The sequence below is a fragment of the Vombatus ursinus genome, unplaced genomic scaffold (assembly GCF_900497805.2).
Source record: "Vombatus ursinus unplaced genomic scaffold, bare-nosed wombat genome assembly UNPS02014859.1, whole genome shotgun sequence".
Taxonomy (NCBI): Eukaryota; Metazoa; Chordata; class Mammalia; order Diprotodontia; family Vombatidae; genus Vombatus; species Vombatus ursinus.
The window spans coordinates 2,816,452-2,834,810 of record NW_020954637.1 but is presented as its reverse complement, the minus strand read 5'-3'; the positions used below and the strand labels follow the sequence as shown (position 1 = coordinate 2,834,810).

General features: G+C 49.3%; 2 protein-coding genes across 4 annotated transcripts; both read left to right on the top strand.

Moving 5' to 3' along the window:
* The first annotated feature begins 1,539 nt into the window (after positions 1-1,539).
* Positions 1,540-5,334, top strand: C1QA (complement C1q A chain). 3 transcript variants are annotated; one of them, XM_027841396.1, is made up of 4 exons: positions 1,548-1,645; positions 2,167-2,269; positions 2,481-2,645; positions 3,722-5,334. In XM_027841396.1, the coding sequence occupies exons 3-4, from the start codon at positions 2,486-2,488 to the stop codon at positions 4,297-4,299; spliced, it is 738 nt and encodes a 245-aa protein (XP_027697197.1). In that variant the 5' UTR covers positions 1,548-1,645; positions 2,167-2,269; positions 2,481-2,485; the 3' UTR covers positions 4,300-5,334. The 3 variants fall into 3 exon arrangements, with proteins under 3 accessions (XP_027697194.1, XP_027697197.1, XP_027697196.1); XM_027841395.1 differs by having other exon boundaries at positions 2,167-2,286; XM_027841393.1 differs by lacking the exon at positions 2,167-2,269 and having other exon boundaries at positions 1,540-1,645.
* Positions 5,335-10,850: 5,516 nt separating this feature from the next.
* Positions 10,851-16,711, top strand: C1QC (complement C1q C chain). Its single transcript, XM_027841413.1, has 3 exons — positions 10,851-10,962; positions 11,709-11,890; positions 15,528-16,711. Exons 2-3 carry the CDS (start codon positions 11,710-11,712, stop codon positions 16,082-16,084), a joined length of 738 nt encoding a protein of 245 aa, XP_027697214.1. The 5' UTR covers positions 10,851-10,962; position 11,709; the 3' UTR covers positions 16,085-16,711.
* The last annotated feature ends 1,648 nt before the right edge of the window (positions 16,712-18,359 follow it).

The window sequence follows — 18,359 nt, the reverse complement described above, 5'->3', positions numbered from 1 at the left end:
GTGTTTTACCAACCCTAAAGAGCTATGTAAATACTATTATTGTTGTTGTTGCCATTATTTTTGTTGTTATTATTAGCCCTGGTTGTGATCACGCCAGCCCAGGAGATGGGAGGTGACTCTCAGAGATCTCTGCTCCCCAGGACACATTTACTATCCCTTGTCCATTCCCTTGGCTGTTTCATGACATTCCTAGGGGAAGGGGGTGATCTGAGAAGCTGCTGCCAGAAAGCAGGAGACCCCTAAGTAAGTCAGGCCACTCATCTGAGCTCCCCCCAGGAAGCAGCTAACTTCTCTGTCCGGGCCAGAGGTGCTCCTCTGCACTACTTACACGTCCTCACAGGGCAAGTGCGGGGCTGGAATTTGGGAGGAGGGTTGACATGGAGTGATCGATTTAGAGTCAGAAGGAATCTTAGAGACCACCTAGTACAACCTTCTTGTTTTACAGAGAAGGAAACTGAGGCTCATTGAAGGGAGCATGGACCTGAGCCAAGATTCAAACCCAAGGTCTTCAGAATGCATTATCCCATCCTTCTACTCCTTATTAGGGATGGGCTGGTCACAGAACCATGCATGGATGTCTCCCTGGCCAGTATCCTGTGCTCTTCTCCACCAGGCAGGAAAGTGTGAACTCTAGACAGTATAAAGAGTGTAGAATAAGGATGGAAGAAGCCAAGAGCTGAACTTCCAGATTCTCAGAGCTAGAATGGATCCCTGAGGACCTTTAGTCCAATTGCTTGCCTAGGCAACGTCCCCTACCACATTCCTTATCCAGCTTCAACTTGCCCATCTCTGGCAATGGTGAACTCACTACCATCTGAGGAAGGGAGAACACAGTGTGTGCTGGGGGGCAAGTATAAGGGTGTAGGGAGAGACTTACTGGAGGAAGTGGGATTTAAGATGAACCTTGAAGGGAACAAAGGATTTGGAGATGGAAAGAAGGGAGGAGAGAGCATTTCAGACAGATGCAAATGATGACTCCAAAATTGAAAAGGTCAGACATAGATTTAAAGCTAGAAGGGACCTTAGAACATGCTCTGGTCCAAATCACCCTGCCCCCAATCTCTGCCATTTTACAGATGAGGAAACTGAGGCGCAGGGTGGGGGGTACTCAAGTGACTTCCTAAGGACACACATGTAGTGAGTGAAAGATGTAGAATTTGAATACAAGTCCACACACCCCAAATCTCAGCTCTCTCATTGCGTTGAAGAGGAAACTGGCTTAGGAAGGAGAAGTGTTAGAGCCTGCCCTAATTATCAGGTCTTCTTCTCTTGCCCAATTGCTCTTCCTGCCCATCATGGTTCTTTAAGGAGGCTCTGGTTTCCACGAATGTGTCTGTCGTTCCCTCCAGACTGCTTCCCTGCCCCGCCAGCCACCTGCCCCTCATGCCCCAGCTTCCCCTTTCATTTCTCAGAACCCTCCCCATTTTTGCTGAGTTTGTCTGTTTCTCTGGTGGAACCCCACCGGGGTTTATTGGTCAGGAAAGGGGAAGTGGGATGGGATGTGAAAGTTGGCACCCTTCTGTAAAGGAAGGGTAAGGTCATTTCCCTTCAGGCCCTAGTGACTCCCCTTTCTTGAGGGTGCAGACGGCTTAGAGACAGGCAGTCAGTGGAAGCATCTCACCTAAGACCAGCACCCCAAGGGCAGGTAAGACCTGAGAGTTCAGCCCCATCTTAGGGGATCTAGGCCTTGAGGCTGGGACCCAAGTTCCTGTCCAGTGAACCGGGGCTGGGGCTGAGGCTGCGAAATCATTTTCAGGGTCAGGATGCTCCCAGATTTCCTCAGAAATATCTGGGAACTATTCTCATGGTTAAGGGATAGGAAGAGTGACCAAGGGATGAGAGGGCTAGAGAGATGGAGCTGAGGGTGGGAGTGATGATGTGGACTTGGGGTGGGGGAGATGATAGACCTGAATGACAATTGGGAGTGGGGGAAGGGAACTGAGGAATCTGGGGATAAAAGGGTTGGAGATGAGGGAAACTGCTAATATGGGAGATGGACCTTGAGGAGAATGGGGTAGGAGGAGGATGGAATTTAAAGAGGAAAGGGGAAGAGAAAACCCGGCCTCAGGATGTTGGACTGAGCATCAGTTCAGAAGGAATACAGGTGGGGGGGGGGGTCCCACATGCTCAATACTCAATCCTCTCCCTTGACCCATTCTCCATCAGCCCTCCCTCCATCAGCAGAGCACCAAGCCTGCGCCTGCCTTTGCCTCTCAACCCCATCTCTCATTCCTGCCCTCTGGAGCAACTCCAGGGGTCCCTCTGCTGGGTATGGCCCAAGGAGAGGTATGGGGAGGGCTGCTGCCACCTGGTGCCACAGGCCCCCTCAGAGACAGGTGTCTGGCTGCGATCTTTTCTGGGGCTGGTACAGCTGGGAAGGGCCTGAATAGGGCAGACTCCTGTGAGCAAGAGAATGAGACAAGGGGATTAATGGGGCACCTGCCTCTGACCCCCTCCCGGTGTGGCCTTTCTCCCCACAGGCAGCATGGCCTCGTGGGCCTGGCTGGCAGCCTGCGTGCTGGCCCTGTGCCTGGGCTCCACCTTGCCACAGAATGTGTGCAGAGCTCCTGATGGGAAGCCGGGGCAGCCTGGAGCCCCAGGTCTGAATGGGCGCCCAGGACCTAAGGGGGATCGTGGCGAGCAAGGTAAGTACGGCCTCCAGGACAAATGCCCACCTCCCCACTCCAGGCAACCCAGCTCCGGAGGTCAGGGTGAGCACGGGGCAGAGGGTGGGGAGGGGGCGGTGAGCTGAGGTGTAGTGATAGATGGAAATCCCAGCTTTGCCACCGGCCGGCCAAGTGACTTTGGGCAAGTCTTGTTTACGTGTCTGTTTACAGTTTCTCTCCCCCTCTCCTTCCCCCTCCCCCCATTTAAAAAATAATGAAGGAAATGGGCTGTGTAATCTTCATGGTCCCTTCTTCTAGATCTAAGTTCTCTAATTCCCTAAATCCAAGCCCAGGCAGAAAGGGTCCATGAACAGAGCCTTGGGATAGTTCAGTACCAAATTTACAGCTCCCCAGCCTTACTAAGCCCAACCAACCTGAGCTCTGTCCTTCAGGGCATGAGAGGAAAGAAAAAGATCTCAGGGAAATGGAAGAATCCATTTAGAGCCAGCTGAATGTCTTAGGCCATTACGTTCAACCCCTCCATTTTGTGGATAACGGAACTGAGGCCAGAGAGGGGAAGTGACTTGGCCAAGGTCACACAAGGAGGAAGAGGCGGCAATGGGGTTCCAGTTCAGCTTTTCTGTTCCCAAATCCAGTGCTCATTCAACAGCACCAGAATAGGGGGAAACAAAACAAAAACGGGTCCATTTGTCTGCGTTCTGTGGATTCCGAGGATCCACCCTACCTCCCGGACAAACAGAGGCCAGTGTGCCCCTTCCCCAACTGAGCAAACCAGTCCAGACAGAGAAGAGAGGGTGATCCTTCTCCCTTTTACCTCTGGGACTCTGTGTTCTCAGGGCCCTCCCACCTCGGACATCCTCTGTTCTAAGGCCCCTTCTAGGCCTGCCTCTCTGTATTGGTACATTCTGTCTTCTAATGCTTTCAGGTGTTTCCTTGGGCGCTCAGCTTTACCCACAGGTGACCCCTGTCCCATCCTAGGGCACGGCCCTCAAGGTCCCTCCAAAATTGCTTCAGCTAAGCTGGGGTCTCTGGTGCTCAGACCACAGTCTCCCAGGGTGACTCGCACTCAGTCACTGAAATCTCTTTCATAATAGGGACACCAGGAGCAAAGACAGGAGTCCGGGGTCTCAAGGGGGATGAGGGTGAACCTGGTCTCCCTGGAAAGCCAGGGAATAGAGGTTTTGGAGGTCCGACCGGCCCCCAAGGACCCCCGGGAATGCCTGGAGAGAGCGGTCGCAAGGGAGAGACGGGAAGAATTGAAAAGCAGTCCCATCCAGCCTTCTCAGCAGTCCGGAAGAACCCACGACAGGATGACAGAGTGGTCATATTCGACCACGTCATCACCAACCAGGAAAACCACTATCACGGCAACACCGGCAAGTTTATCTGTAAATTAGCTGGCCACTACTACTTTGCCTTCCACGTGGTGTCCACTGGGGACCTTTGTCTCTTCATCACGACCTCCAAGGGAGGCCAGACCAGACGCTCCTTGGGCTTCTGCGACAGCAACAGTAAGGGACTTTATCAGGTCAACTCTGGCGGCACGGTGCTGACACTGGCAGAGGGTGACCAGGTGTGGATTGAAACAGACCCTCTCCGAGGCAATAAAATCTACAGCGGTAAAGATATGGATAGCGTCTTCAGCGGCTTCCTCCTTTTCCCCTCCAACTGAATTTGGGGCCGTAGGGTAGAGAAGCTTGGAACTCCCAGCAAAGACCAGCCTTTCAGCTTGCATCTCTCTAATCCTTTCCATCCACCCCCCCCCCGGAGCTAGGTGGGACCCCAGGGGTCATCCTATCCAATGCTTTGATTTTACAAATGAGGAAACAGGCTGTCAAAGAGGTACAGCGCCGCAGCCAGGGTTACAAAGTAAATGTCTGAAAAAGGCTGCTAACCCAGTGCTACCACACGATGCCAGTCTGCCTGCCTCTTGGGCAAGTCATTTAAAAACAACAACATCTTTTTCTTTTAGTACCTTAGGAACTTTCCAAAGCATCGTCTTCACAAACACCTTGGGAGGGAGAGAGAAGGGTCATTATTCTTATATGTCAGATGGGGAAACTGAGAATAGGAGCTAAAAGACAGCTTGTCTGGAGCCACAGAGCCAATGTCAGAGGTGGTGTTTGCACTGTCCCATGTGGTCTTCACATGTAACCACCCTTCTCTTGCCCTCTCTGTATAACATGAGAAGGATCCTTTGACTGCTCAAAGGCAGAGGGCATGGACCAGGTGATTGGTCTCTTGAGGCCCTTTCCAGCTCCAGGATCCAGAATGCTCTGTCTCCCTGTCCTTGGGCTCCCAATCCCTCAGTAGCTCCCTTCTGCCCCAACCCTGGGGCCATCAAAGCATTATCCACCAGAGCAAGAGAATGAGTACTCCATGCCAAAAGCACCATCTTTGCCTAAGCCTGTCTGCCCCTCTGCTTGGCTCTCCCACTTCTGAAGAAGCCCCTCTCCGGGACTTTGGCATCCCTGTGCTGATGGCTGCCCTCCCTCCTGTGTCCGGTCTCACTCATGGGCTTGACTTTGCCTCTCTCCTCCGCAGCCCAGGGCTGAGTGACCATTCGGTCACTCCTTCCAAGCCACCTCTGCCCATCCCTACACCCCTAGTGCTGAGGGGGGCAGTGATCCCCTCGCATCCTCAGCACAGCATGTAACCACCTGAACCGAGATCTTAATGAATAAATAAAGTGATTCAGTTCTTTCTGCCTTCTTCCTATTTTCCTTCAGGTATGACCTAGAGTGAAGATAGGGCAAGGATGAGGTGAGGATGGGGTGAAAAGTTTATAGGAGAATGGGGCTGAGAGAGGGTGGTCCTAGGGAAGACGGGGCTAGAAGGATGGGAGGGGGATATTGGAAATGTAGGAATAGGAAAAGGAGAATGGGGAAGGCGTAATAGGGCCCCAGGAAGAAGGGGTTGAGAAAGGATAGGCCTGGGGAGACATGGGGATGGAAGACTCAGTATGTGGGCCTAGCGAAAAGGCAAAAGAAATAGGAATAATAGCCTTTTTGAAGAGACAGGACTAGGAAGTTGAAGATATAGGAATGGGTGTATAGGGTTAAGAAAATGGAGGGACGGGAACAGGGAACGTAGATCGGGAGGTGAGGGGTTGGGAATGGGGCGGTTGGGGAGGAAGATGGCGGGGATGGGAAAAGGGGCTGGGGGAATATTCTCAGGGAGCACAGAGGGGAAAGCCAACTGCTCCTCTCTACTCTGGCCTCTCACCTCTTTTCCCTCAGCTTTCCCTCACCCCTCACTCCTGGGCCCTCACCAAGCCACCACTCCCTATGTCTCTTGGCCCTAAATCCCCTCCTTCATCTCTGGATGAGACTCTCAGAAACATCTTCAGAGTTTCCTCATTTCTCCCTCTATGTCCTGACACCAAACGGGAAAGGGAGGAGGGGTGGGGGGGTGAGGGTGGGGGTGGGGAAGGTGTTGAGAAAGCTCGGAATGGGGAAAAATGTCCTGGGGGGCACAAAGCTGGTGACTGATCACATGCCCGGCTCAGGACAAAGCCCTTCTTTGCGGGCCGTGGCCGCCACCTGCTGGCCGACGCTGGTCTGCGCGTGAAGGTCTTTCCCAGTCGCTGATGCGCCCTGAATCTCAGTTATGAGTGATCTGAGATTCTGTCTAGGATGGGCAGCCCAGGGGAAGCCCCAGGGACCAGCATCGTCTCGGGACCAGCAGAGGTGCTCACAGAACCACAAACGGGGGGAAGAGAAGGCGGCACCTTAGAACAGGGAATGTTAAAATTTAAAATGTTAGAGCTGGAAGGGACCATAGAGGTCATCTGCAGGCCTAATCCAATCACCCAACCCACAGAAAAGGAAAGTGACTTAACCAAAGTCACACAGGTCTCCTTGGATTCAAGTCTGTGAACCTTGCACTCCGTCATAATAAGAATAATAAAACCAATAGAGCGCTATTAAGGCTTGCAGAACACTTTGCATACTGTGATCTTTACAACAACCCTGTTAAATTGGTATTATTTTTATCTCCATTTTACAGATAAGGAAACTGAGGCTGAGTGAGGGTAAGTGACTCTTCCAGAGTCACACAGCTACTAAGAATCTAAGGATTTGAAGTCAGGTCTACCTGATTCCTACCCTGTCTCCCCACTGGCTTTGATCCATGCTATACCCACAATGCAGCTACTCTCTTAGGCCTCCACTGCTTAGGGCATGGATTCTGTGTTGTGTATCCAGCCATGGGAATAGATCAGGGTGAGATCTTTCCAACTGAAGGTGCCTATTTGCTCCCTGACTTGAGGCACGTCCCCACCGCACTCCCACCTTGAATCTCTCTCCGATCCGTGACAAATCCCAAGCGTTTTCTTGCTGTATGGATTAAGACAGTGGAGGCCCCTGATTAAGCATTAGCTAGAAGGAAGAAACAACATAACATCCATGAAGCCATTATCAGTCATTAACCCCTGAGCAAAGATGAGCTTATTAGACTTTCCAGTCTCCTCACAAGGCCTTGAAAGATTGGGATGAAGGAAGGGAGGAAGCAAATCTAGGAGAACTGAGCTGGGGTCCTGCCTCTGCCCCTAAGTCCTTGTGTGACGTTGGGGTCATCATTTCCTTTCTCTGAGCCTCAGTTTCCTCCTGTATAAAATGAGTAGGTTGAACCAGATGGCCTCTAAGGGCCCTCCCTGCTCCGACATTCTGTGCTCTAGGGGCCCTCCCTGCTCTGACATTCTGTGCTCTAGGGGCCCTCCCTGCTCCGACATTCTGTGTTCTAGGGGCCCTCCCAGCTCCAACATTCTGAGTTCTAAGGGCCCTTCTAGCTGCAATATTCTGTAATTCCCTAATTCCTCCTCTTTTGCAGGAAGCTCCCTGCCCTACCCCCTAACCCAGGCTCTTCCTAATCCCCAGCACGCTTCACACCCTGTCACCCTGCCATACTCTCTGCCTCATCCAGATCAATCCAGAGGTTCTGGGCCTGGGTCAGGAATAAGGAGCTTCTCAGTAGCCTCTCTCCACACTCCTTCGACCCCAATTTTATGCTCCTCCCCACCTTCACAAGACCTCCAACCCTCTTGTTTCCAGACTGAAGTTTGTGGGTGAGTGAAAAAGGGGCTGCCCTCCCCCCAGGAGAGCTGTCACTAACCCTTTAAGCCAGTCCTCCTAGGCTGTGACCCATGCTGAGGAGCAGTGAAAAAGCCAGTTTGGGCAGAACACGGGATCTGAATTTGGGAGTGCCGAAACCAAAGCTTAAAATCAATCAACGAGCCTTAATTAAGTGTCTACTATGTGTCAAGCACTGTGCTAGGCCCTGAGGTTCCAAAGACAAGAATGAAGCAAACATTAGATTATTGAGAATGAGACAGCCTGTACGCTGATTCTAATCAGCTCCTGGAGGGCTCTGAATGTCAAGCTCAGGAGCCTGGGCTTAATGCTAAAGGCAATGAGAGCCACTGAAAGTGCTTGAGCAGAAAAGGGTCTTGTTGAGATTTAGGAAAATTAATCCTTCAGCCTGTCCGAGATGGGAAGAGGGGAAGGGTTGTGCAGGGAGATGAGCGCTTTCTCTAACCCTCTAAGGTCACCTTTCATTCACTCTGAATATTTTTGTTGTTGTTCAGTCGTGTCTGATTCTTTGTGACCCCTTTTGGACTTTTCTCAGCAAAGATACTGGAGTGGTTTACCGTTTCCTTCTCCAGATCATTTTACAGATGAGGAAACTTGAGGCAACCAAAGTTAAGTGACTTGCCCAGAGTTACACAGCTAGGAAGTGTCTGAAGCCAGATTTGAACTGGAGGCTTCCTGACTCCAGGCCCAGCACTCTATCCACTCTGTCACCTAGCTGCCCCAACTCTGAATATAGTACTTGTTGTTATTTACCCCGTTGTCTCATTAGAATGTAAGCTCCTTGGGGGCAGGAACTCTTTTTACTTTTCTTAGTACTAATTTAACACAGTGCCTAGTTACTGGAGTGGGTAACCTGTGGCCTGGAGGCTGCATGCAGCCCTCTAGTCCTCAAGTGCAGCCCTTTGACTGAATCCAAACTTCCCAGAACAAATTTGTCAAGGGCCACACTTGAGGACCTAGAGGGCCACACGTGGCCTAGAGGCTGCAAGATCCCCACCAGTACTTAGTAAGCTTAATAAATGCTCATTGATCGATTGTTTTCTTCCCTTCCTTCCCAGCCCTTGAATTTATTACATTCGAATCTGGCTTCAAAACACTTCATGTGTGTTTGTGAGGGTGAATCTGTTATGTCAAAACAAAATGATCAAGTTTTGTTGGGGTTTTTTTAAATCAGCTTCCCAAGCTGGAGGCCTATTGAAATCCCAAGGCTTCCATATTCATTGTCAGGCTCAGGGGTCCTGCTGTGGGTACCCTTCTACCACCCTTTCCCCAAGGCTGACTGGCCGGTCTACCTGCCCTTCCTCCTCCCCTCCTCTCCTCTCCCACCTTCCCTGGTAGCACCTCCTCTAATCTTCCTTCCTGCCCATCTCCCACTCCCCAGCTGTGGAGGGGCAATGATCTCTGACAACTTCCGAGGTCCTTTGTCAAAGAATGAGATGGAGAGAGAAACCTCTGAGACTCCAGAACCATCCCACTCTGGAAGGGGTTAGAAGAGGGTAGAAGACTCCAGGCCCCAGAGAGAGAGTTGGGCTCAGTTTCCCAAAATCACCGATCCATCTGTTCCATTCCAGACTCTTCCCACCCTCCAAGCTCCAAGCTCTCCATTCACCTGCCTCCTATTTCTGTTCTGGGATCGGAAGGAATATGAAGGTATAAAGAATTAGAAGCCAAAAGATAGAAGGGGATCATGATATAAATATGGGAAAGGGAACATTTTTTAAGCACGCGCTATATGCTAGGCAACATGCTAAACACTTTACAAATATGCTAGACAGATGAATAGATGAACAGACACAGACCAACAGATAGATAGATAGATAGATAGATAGATTATGGATGGATGGATAGATAGATGGATGGATAGATAGAAAGACAGACAGAGAGAGAAGAGATGATGGAGTATGTAGTGTTTTTTCTATGCCAGGCACTGTGCCAAGCAGCACTGAGGATATAAATTCAAGCAGATATGAGAGTCTCTGCCCTCAAGGAGCTTCCATTCTAGTGAAGAAACTGGGGAGGGTAAGTGGGTGGGGGAATGTGACTTGAAGTGACTTAAAGACCCTGTTCCAGACAAGATGAGGTAAAAGCTCCCCTAACAGAGCCTGGTTTCTCAGAGTTCTGATGGAGATGAAAATGAAGATGATGGCCTGAGCCATGGGCCACATGGTAAGGAGATGAAAAGAACCCTGGCTGCTAATCAGAGGTCTTGGGTTTGAGACCTGACCCTGACTCTTAGTGACTTTGTGACATTAGGCCACAAACTCCCCACTGTGGGTCTCAGGGAGTTCACCTATAAAATGACAGACTTGACAAGCATAGCCAAAAGACGAAGAAATTAACCTGCCTCCCTTCTTGGCAGAGGTGGGGGGCTGGTGGTGAGAAACACTGCGTATCCTGTCAGACTCAGTTCATGGATTGATGAGTTTTGCCATGACTTTGTCTCCTTTCTTTTTCTCTCTCCCTCTTTATTTCAGTGGAAGATTCCCTAGATAGGGAAGGAAAGAAGGATAAATTCAGAAGTGAAGGTGATATAAAAGGAAGACATTGGGGGCAGCTATGTGGCACAGTGGATAGAGTACCGGCCCTGGAGTCAGGAGGACCTGAGCTAAAATGCGGCCTCAGACTAGACAGTTGACACTAGCTGCATGACCCTGGGCAAGTCACTTAACCCCAATTACCTAAAAAAATAAAAAAATAAATAATAAAAGGAAGACATTAATAAGAATTAAAAACTGGGGAAAAAAACCCAGGGCTTGACTTAGGTGGTTTCTAAGAGTCTTTTCACCTAACATTCTATGAGAGAACCCTCTATATTCTAAGATCCCTTTCAGATCTAACATTCTAAGTCTGTGAGTCAGTAAGTCATTCTAAGTCTGTAAGTCACACCATCTGAGTGCCAGACCAGGCCAGCTTTGGCTTTCCTCTTGAGAAAGGGACTCCTAGTTCCCATTCCTATCTGTCAACACAAAGGTTCTCAGAGATCTGGGTGGGTTTTCATGCGGTCAGCCTAGCTCAGCAATCCCCAGGGTCAAAATTTGGGGGAAACAAGGCAAAAGAGGAAGTGAGATCTGTGAGGGAAAGAGGGAGGGAATTGGGGGAAGGGGGACGGGACATGGTGTCCTGAGGCTCCCACTGACCAGACTTCCTCCTGCCCTCTGAGAAGGGAAGCAGCGGCCACTGAGGCACCACTTCTGAGAACAGGCCTAGTGCCCTCCAGCTCCATCCCAGGAGGCAGCAGCCCCCAGGTGAGACTGGGCTTTCTCCTTCCCGCTATCTTCCCAGGGCTGACTGGTTAGCATGACAATATCTCGAGGGAGTCAAAGGAACAGAAGGAGGGGGGAAGGAAGGGGAAAGGAGGGAGTTTTCTCATCCATAAAATTATCTCTAGCTTATCTCTAAGGGCCCTTCCAGCTCCAATATTCTCTGTTCTGAGAATCCTCTCAGACCTGACAATCTATGTTCTAAGCTCTCTTCTGGCTCTGACATTGCCTGTTCTAAGATTCTCCCAAGCTGATGTTCTGTGTGCTAAGAAAGATCCCTTCCAGACTTCATAGTCTGTATTCTGATAATATTCTAAATGCCAGACGTCTCCATTATCCCCACACTACCAAGATGTAGCTCAGGAACTCCTAAGAATCCTACTGAACATAGGACTGAGGGGGGAGAAAAGGATTAAGGGTGGAAGGGCAGGAAAGGTGCAAGTGGAGAACGAGGGCAGGTCCCATCTTTCCTTCAGAGCCTAGGAGTCTGGTCTTGGGGAGAAAGCCCTTTCTTCTGCAGGTAAGATCGAGGGGGATGGGGCCAGAGGCAAGCAAATGGAGGGGTGACCCACAGATAGCCTAGCTATGGCCAGCTGGATTTCCAGCTTGGCTTTCCATCCCCCATACCCCTGGTGGGTGTTCTTTGGGGGAGGGGGTTGCTCTCCAAAGGGTGTTAGAAAAGGAGAGCCCAGGAGCTTCTTCCTCCCTCACTGGTGCTGGGATTTCCACAGGATGGACATGAAGCCACCTCAGGGCCATGGCCTGAATCTGCTTCTGTTCCTATTGGCCCTTCTGGGAGGGATCCAGGCTGACCCAGCCTCCAGCTGCTATGGGATCCCTGGAATGCCTGGAATGCCTGGGGCTCCAGGGAAAGACGGCCGAGATGGGCTGAAGGGGCCCAAGGGGGAGCCAGGTGAGTCCTGCCAGCCTAAGGAAAACAACTGAATGGGGAAGAGCAGAGATAGCAGTGGAAGCAGAGGGACGGGAGTACCGTGGGCCCCCGGGGCCCAGTGTTTGGTTATCACACCTTGCCTCAGTGTACAGTAATCCCCTATTCATGGGAGATGCTGAAGGACGATGCTAGCAGATGCCCATCCCCTTGGCATGTAAACCTGGCAGGGGCCTCTATAGTCCAAGTTTAAGGAGCAGTGAGACTCTCAGAATGCTTCATGCCTTCTCCTCTGAGGGGACGGGGCCCCATTCTGGAAGCTCAGAGTTGTCCGTGGCCATAGAAGAGAGGCACGCTCAGCACCCAGTCCTATGCCCTCCCTTTACAGATAAAGAAATTGAAATTGAGGCAGATGAAGTACAAGGTCATGGGCCCATTAAGTGGAAAAGCGAGAGCTAGAACCCAGGGTTCCTGACTCCCAGTGCACAGCAATGGCATCATCTGCTCACCACTATCAAACCTTGGGAAGAACAGGGATTCTGCTCTCTCTTCCTTCCTCCCCTGTCCGGAAGACCTTAGTCATCAATTAAGTGAGGAGGGAAAAGGGGGAGGGGAAGGTGGGGACCAGAAAAGCACGGGGGTGGGATCTGACCCTAGAGATCTGGGGGAAGGGTAGGGTAGGGGGTGATGTCTGCTTATGTGTCTGTATTGAACCGGGGCTCCAGGTCTATACAGCAGGAAATTAAGAAGGGTTGGCCACAGTGAGGGAGGGAGTCTCTCTGCGTGTGTCTGTACATGGGTGTGTTTATGGTGTCCCTACGTGTGACCAAATGAGGCAATAGACATGACATAAATGCTAATACATACCCATCTGGAGGTTAAATGTCTGTAAAAGACTCTGTGTGTATGCGTATGTACCTCTGACAGGCTGTGTATGTTTGTGCCTGAGTCTATGTGAGTATGTCACAGGGGAGTCTGCGGGGAGCTTTGTATGTATCTGTGTAACTTCATGTCAGTGTGAGACGATGCGTGTGTTCAAGGTTATATAGCCGTGCAAAGTGTATGCAAAGAAGAAGAGTATTAACTAATAACAATAACACACAGATATGTGCCATGCTAAGGTTGACAGAGTGTTGTGCGTACTACCTCCAATAACTCATAGTCATAACTCACCTTTATAGAGAGATCTAAGGTTTGCAAAGCAATTTTTACATGTATAATCTCATCAGAGATTAGCTGCACAACCCAAGGAGGTGGCTGCTATTATTTCCCCATTTTGTGGAAGAGGAAACTGAGACTCGGAGAAGTTAGTGACGTACCCAGGGGCATACAGCTGGTAGGAGCTAAACTTTGACTCCAGGTTCAAACCTCTCCACTCAATCTGCTGTGTGGTCCCTGTAGGCACATTTGTCATTGAAAGTATATATAGGAAGCAAGCTGTGTGTTTCTCTGTGTGTGTTCATGGGACATTCTGTGGTGGGGGGAGAGGAGGCATGGGGGTGTACCTAGAGGGTGAGGAGGGGTAAAGTGGGGGGCATACTCAGGGGAAGCCCTATATGTATGTTAATGCATCTATCTGGAGAAGGTTTAGGGTTCCCTCCACTTCTAATAATCCCAGAGCACTTTGGCCTCTGCCCCATTCCACTTTGTTTTCCTTATTTCTATGTGCACTTGGCACATCTCCAATAACTGACTCTAAGCAAGTTCCTTAGGGACAGAGACTGTGCCACCTTTCATCTTTGGATTCCCCATCTCCTAGTACATGACTTTGCACACAGTAGGTGCTTAATAAAGGCTTGGTGAATTGAATGGCAAACACCTGGGGCAGGGAGTCTGAACACCTGGTTCTAGCTCCAGTCCTATTTCCTTTCCTGCAGCTGAACTATGGTGAAGGAGTACACATTGAGAAATGGCTGGGGCTGGAAGGAAGACCTCTCTGACTTTCTGAGGACAGGCAGTATGGTGTCATCCTAATTCTAACAAGTCGCATTCCCAGGGAGTCCTTGGAGGTCCACAAAACACATTCCTCAAAACAAGATGGATGATATAGTTATCATTCTCCCCATTTTACAGAGGCAGAAACGGTGACTTATCCAAGGTCACATAACTTGTAAGCACTCAAGCCCAATCCTGAATGTAAGACAGTCACCTTCCTTCGCACCACGTTGTCAGGAAGGTTAGCTAGGCAGCATGGGTTATTGGCAAATGTTCTGGATTTGGAGCCAAAAGAACTGGGTCCATTTCTGACTCTGCCTCCTATGAACCAGATCACTACAGACAAGGAAGTAATTTCTCCTCTGCAGTATTCAGTGTCCCCATCTACAAAATGGGGGGACTGTTCCTCACACTCCCTGTACCTAGTAACCTTACAGGTAACCCTATGGAGTTTGGAGGAAATTATTTTGTAAACTATAAAGTGCAATAGAGGTAGAAATGGTTACTAATGATGATTGATCTCCTACTAAGCGCCCAGGGCTCTGTGAGATGATTTGGAAGGTACAAAGAGTTCTAAGGTCCAGACCCTGACCTCAATCAATAAATCAGCCAACAAGCATTTGTTAAGGGCCCCTTTGTGTCAGGTCCTGTGCTAGGCACTGGGGAACCAAAGAGAAAAGGAAAAAAAAAATTCCTGCCCTCAGGGAGTTTATATTCTATCAGGAAAAAACAAAAGGTACACATATAAATATCTATGAAATGTATACAAAGTTAAGGCCAGGTCATTTCAAGGGGGTAGTGGGGCTCTTCATGTTGGTGAGAGAAAACCCACATCAACATTTAAATTAAAAAAACCGTGAAGTTTCAAAAAGCAGAATGCTTAAGTGTGGATGAAGTAGTGTATGCAAACGGACAGCTGCAGAACAGAAGAATCCATCCTGAGTTGTGGTGATCAGACATTGTTTTATGGAGGAGGTGAATCCAGAGCTGAGCCTTAGAGGACAGGCAGAATTAGGAGAAAGGGAAAAAAGGGAGACTTCACTTCTGAGAGGGGCATAGTGGGAGGTAAACATATGGATGGTGTGTCTCCTAAAATATTAAACATTTAGGAAATCTCTTTCTCCTTATCCACTCCTTTCTTTCTCTTATAAAATCATGGCACCTCAATGCTGGAAGGAGTCCAAGGGAAGGGTGGTCTTAGAACATCCCTACCTGAGCAGGAATCCCTTTTGTAGTAAGAGCATCAGACCTGAATTTAATGGATGTGGAACCTTGGACATGGCATTTAATGGCTCCAAATCTTAGTTTCCTCATCTGTAAATGGGCATCAGAATATTCACATTGCCCATGAGAAAAACCCTTTGTAGACCTTAGCATACTATAGGGATGTGAGTCATGGATTATTGTTATTGTTCATAATAATAAGCAATGTTTCTATTAATGTATTCTGAGGTAGTAACAACAATAACATATTTGTATAGCAGGTTAAGGTTTATAAAATGCATTCTCCTCATCATAACCCAGTGAGGTAGACAATATAAGTATCATTCTTCCCATTCTATAGATCAGAACACTGAGGCTCAGATGTACCATTTTCCCTTTGTCTTTGTATTCCCAGCACCTAATGTAGTATTCGGCATATAATATTGCTTAATAAATTCTCACTAATGAATTGATTGAGCTCCAGTATAGGATGTCCTCTCTGAAATGTCCCTTCTTTCCACAGGGATACCAGCCATTCCTGGGACACATGGACCCAAGGGCCAGAAAGGAGAACCAGGACTCCCAGGTCACCCTGGGAAGAATGGTCCCATGGGACCGGCAGGGGCCCCTGGTGATGCAGGCTCCCAGGGTCCACCAGGACAGCCAGGTTTCCCTGGCAAATACAAGCTGAAGTACCAATCAGTGTTCTCAGTGGCACGGAAGACCCAGCAGTACCCAGAGGCCAATAAACTGGTCAAGTTCAACATGGTCATCACCAACCCTCAGGGAGACTATGACCTGACCACAGGCAAATTCACCTGCAAGGTGCCAGGCCTCTATTACTTTGTCTACCACACGTCTCAGACGGCCAACATGTGCCTCTCCCTGTTCCTCAGTGGTACCAGAAAGGCCTCCTTCTGTGACCATTTATCCAACAAAAAGCAGGTCAGCTCAGGTGGGGTCCTGCTCCAAGTGGCACTGGGAGAGGAGGTGTGGTTGGAGGTCAATGACTTTAACGGCATCGTTGGCACTGAGGGCTCTGATAGCGTCTTCTCTGGCTTCCTGCTCTTCCCAGACTAGGACCTTATAATAGCTTGTCCAGCCTTCTCTCCGCCCATCATCTCCCATGCTTACCTCGTGCTCTTTCTCCTACAAGAATAGAAGCTCTTTGAGGGCAGGGGCTGATTCATTTTTTTACTTTGTATCCCCAGGACCTGACACCTAGTACACATTTAATAAATACTTGTTGATTGATTGGAAGGATCTCCTTTCTCCCTCCCTATCAGCTGAGCTCTGCTGGTCTTACCTTTACTGTCTTGACTTGGCCAGCCCACACCAATCTCTCCCTCCCATGCTCATATGATGCCGTCTGCCTCCCTATTTAGCTCTGAGCATAGACTACCCTGGGCTGTAGCTAACTGGTCGTGTCAGTTAGCCTCTCTTGCCTCCACCATCTGGATGTGAGCTTCTAGAGGTCAGAACCTACACCAATGGACCTTGGACGCAGTAGTATTCAATAAATGCTGGTCATGATGATCATGTCTAGAAGTCCTAAGCCGCCCTCTGGAAAGCCATCCTGGAAATCACAAGGGGCCCTTGAATGTCAAGGAGCATTTTTTGTTTATTGGTTTATTCTTCAGAAAATGTGTTTTAAGGTTTGCTTTTGCTTGTCTCTTCTGCCTCCATTAAAGCTGTTAGTACTCAAGTCATTGAAAATGTGTTTGAATTCTCACAAGTATGTTTGAATGTGGAAGGACAGCCTGGGAGGGTGGATAGAGAGCCAGCCTAAAAACCAGGAAGCACCCCCTCCCGCACATATTGGTGTGACCCTGGACAAGTCACTAAATCACCTCAGAGCTCTAGGCAATTCTCTAAGAATATAAGATGCATAGAGGGTGCCAATCTGCACTGGTGGAGGGAGTATCCTCACCTGGGAGTTCCCTATACCGGTGAAATCACAAGTCCAGCTCCTAGCCTTGTGTTTGAATGTGAATCTTGCCTTCCACAGGAGAGCTCACTTAACAAATGACTCATCCATCATCACAGAATCACTAACAGAGGTCTAATTAAGGCATCTGATCATTGCTCTTCCCTGCTGTGCACATTAGCCAGTATTTGGTCAATAGCCAGGACACACAAAATACACTCTAAGAGGTATTAAAATTCATTCATGCCCCCCCCCAAGAACCCTGATGGGCCAACTCAATCAATCAGAAAGATCTTGGTTTCTTGAATAGTTAAAAAAAGTCAGGGAGGGGGCAGCTAGATGGTGCAGTGGATAGAGTACCAGCCCTGGAATCAGGAGGATCTGAGTTCAAATCCAGCCTCAGACACTTACTAACTATGTGACCCTGGCCAAGTCACTTAACTCCAATTGCCTCTAAAACAAAAAGTCAGGGAGTAAGAGGATCTGAATTCTAGTTCGACTTCTGAGCTCTGAAGGAGTTGCAAGATACTAGGGAAGGGAATAAGCATTTATACGGCACACCTACTATGTGCCAAGCACTGTGTTAAGTGCTTTATCAATATTGTCTCATTTAATCCTCACCATAACCCTGGGAGATAGGTGTTGTTATTATACCCATTTTACAGTTGAGGAAACTGAGGCAGACAGAGGCGAAGTGGCTTGCCCAGCGTCACACAGCTAGTAAGTATCTTAGGCTGGATTTGAATCTAGGTCTTCCTGAATCGCGCCTAGTGCTCTAACCACTGCACCTCCTGGCCTTTAGCATCCTCCTCTAAAAATGAAAGGGTAGGACTAGATAGTTTCTGTGTGGTCCCTTCCAGACGTGACAAGCCATTCCTCCAGCTCTCGCACCCCAGAGCATCCATCCTGTCTCGTCCAGCCCTCTAGCTTTAAGATGGGGACAGAGATGGGACCTGCCATTCTAGTGGGAGAAGGAATTCCCAGGTGAGGGAAGTCCCTCTACTAATGCAGGTCAGTACCTTCTCTGCAACATATAGGCTTAGATGGCTGCCTAGGTCACTGAGAGGGTGAGGGACTTGCCTAATTAGGGTCACGCATCCAGGATATGTCACTGGGGGGACCCAAACCCAGCCTTTTCTCTATGCAATGGGCCCTCTCATTGTGCAGGTGGGAAGCCTGAGGCACAGACAGGGTCAGTGTCTCACCCCAGGTAGCAAAGGTAGGAAATGCCTAAACAAGCACATAAACCAAGGTCCTCTAACTCCAAATCTTGCATTCTTTCCAGGAAAATAGCTTGTCTCTAACATGTTGTGTTCTAAGGTCGTGCCTGCCTCTGATATTCTGTGTTCTAAAGGCCTTCCCAGGTTTAACATTCCACGTGCTAAGGGCCCTCCCAGCTCTGATATCCTGTGTCCTAAGGGCCCTCCC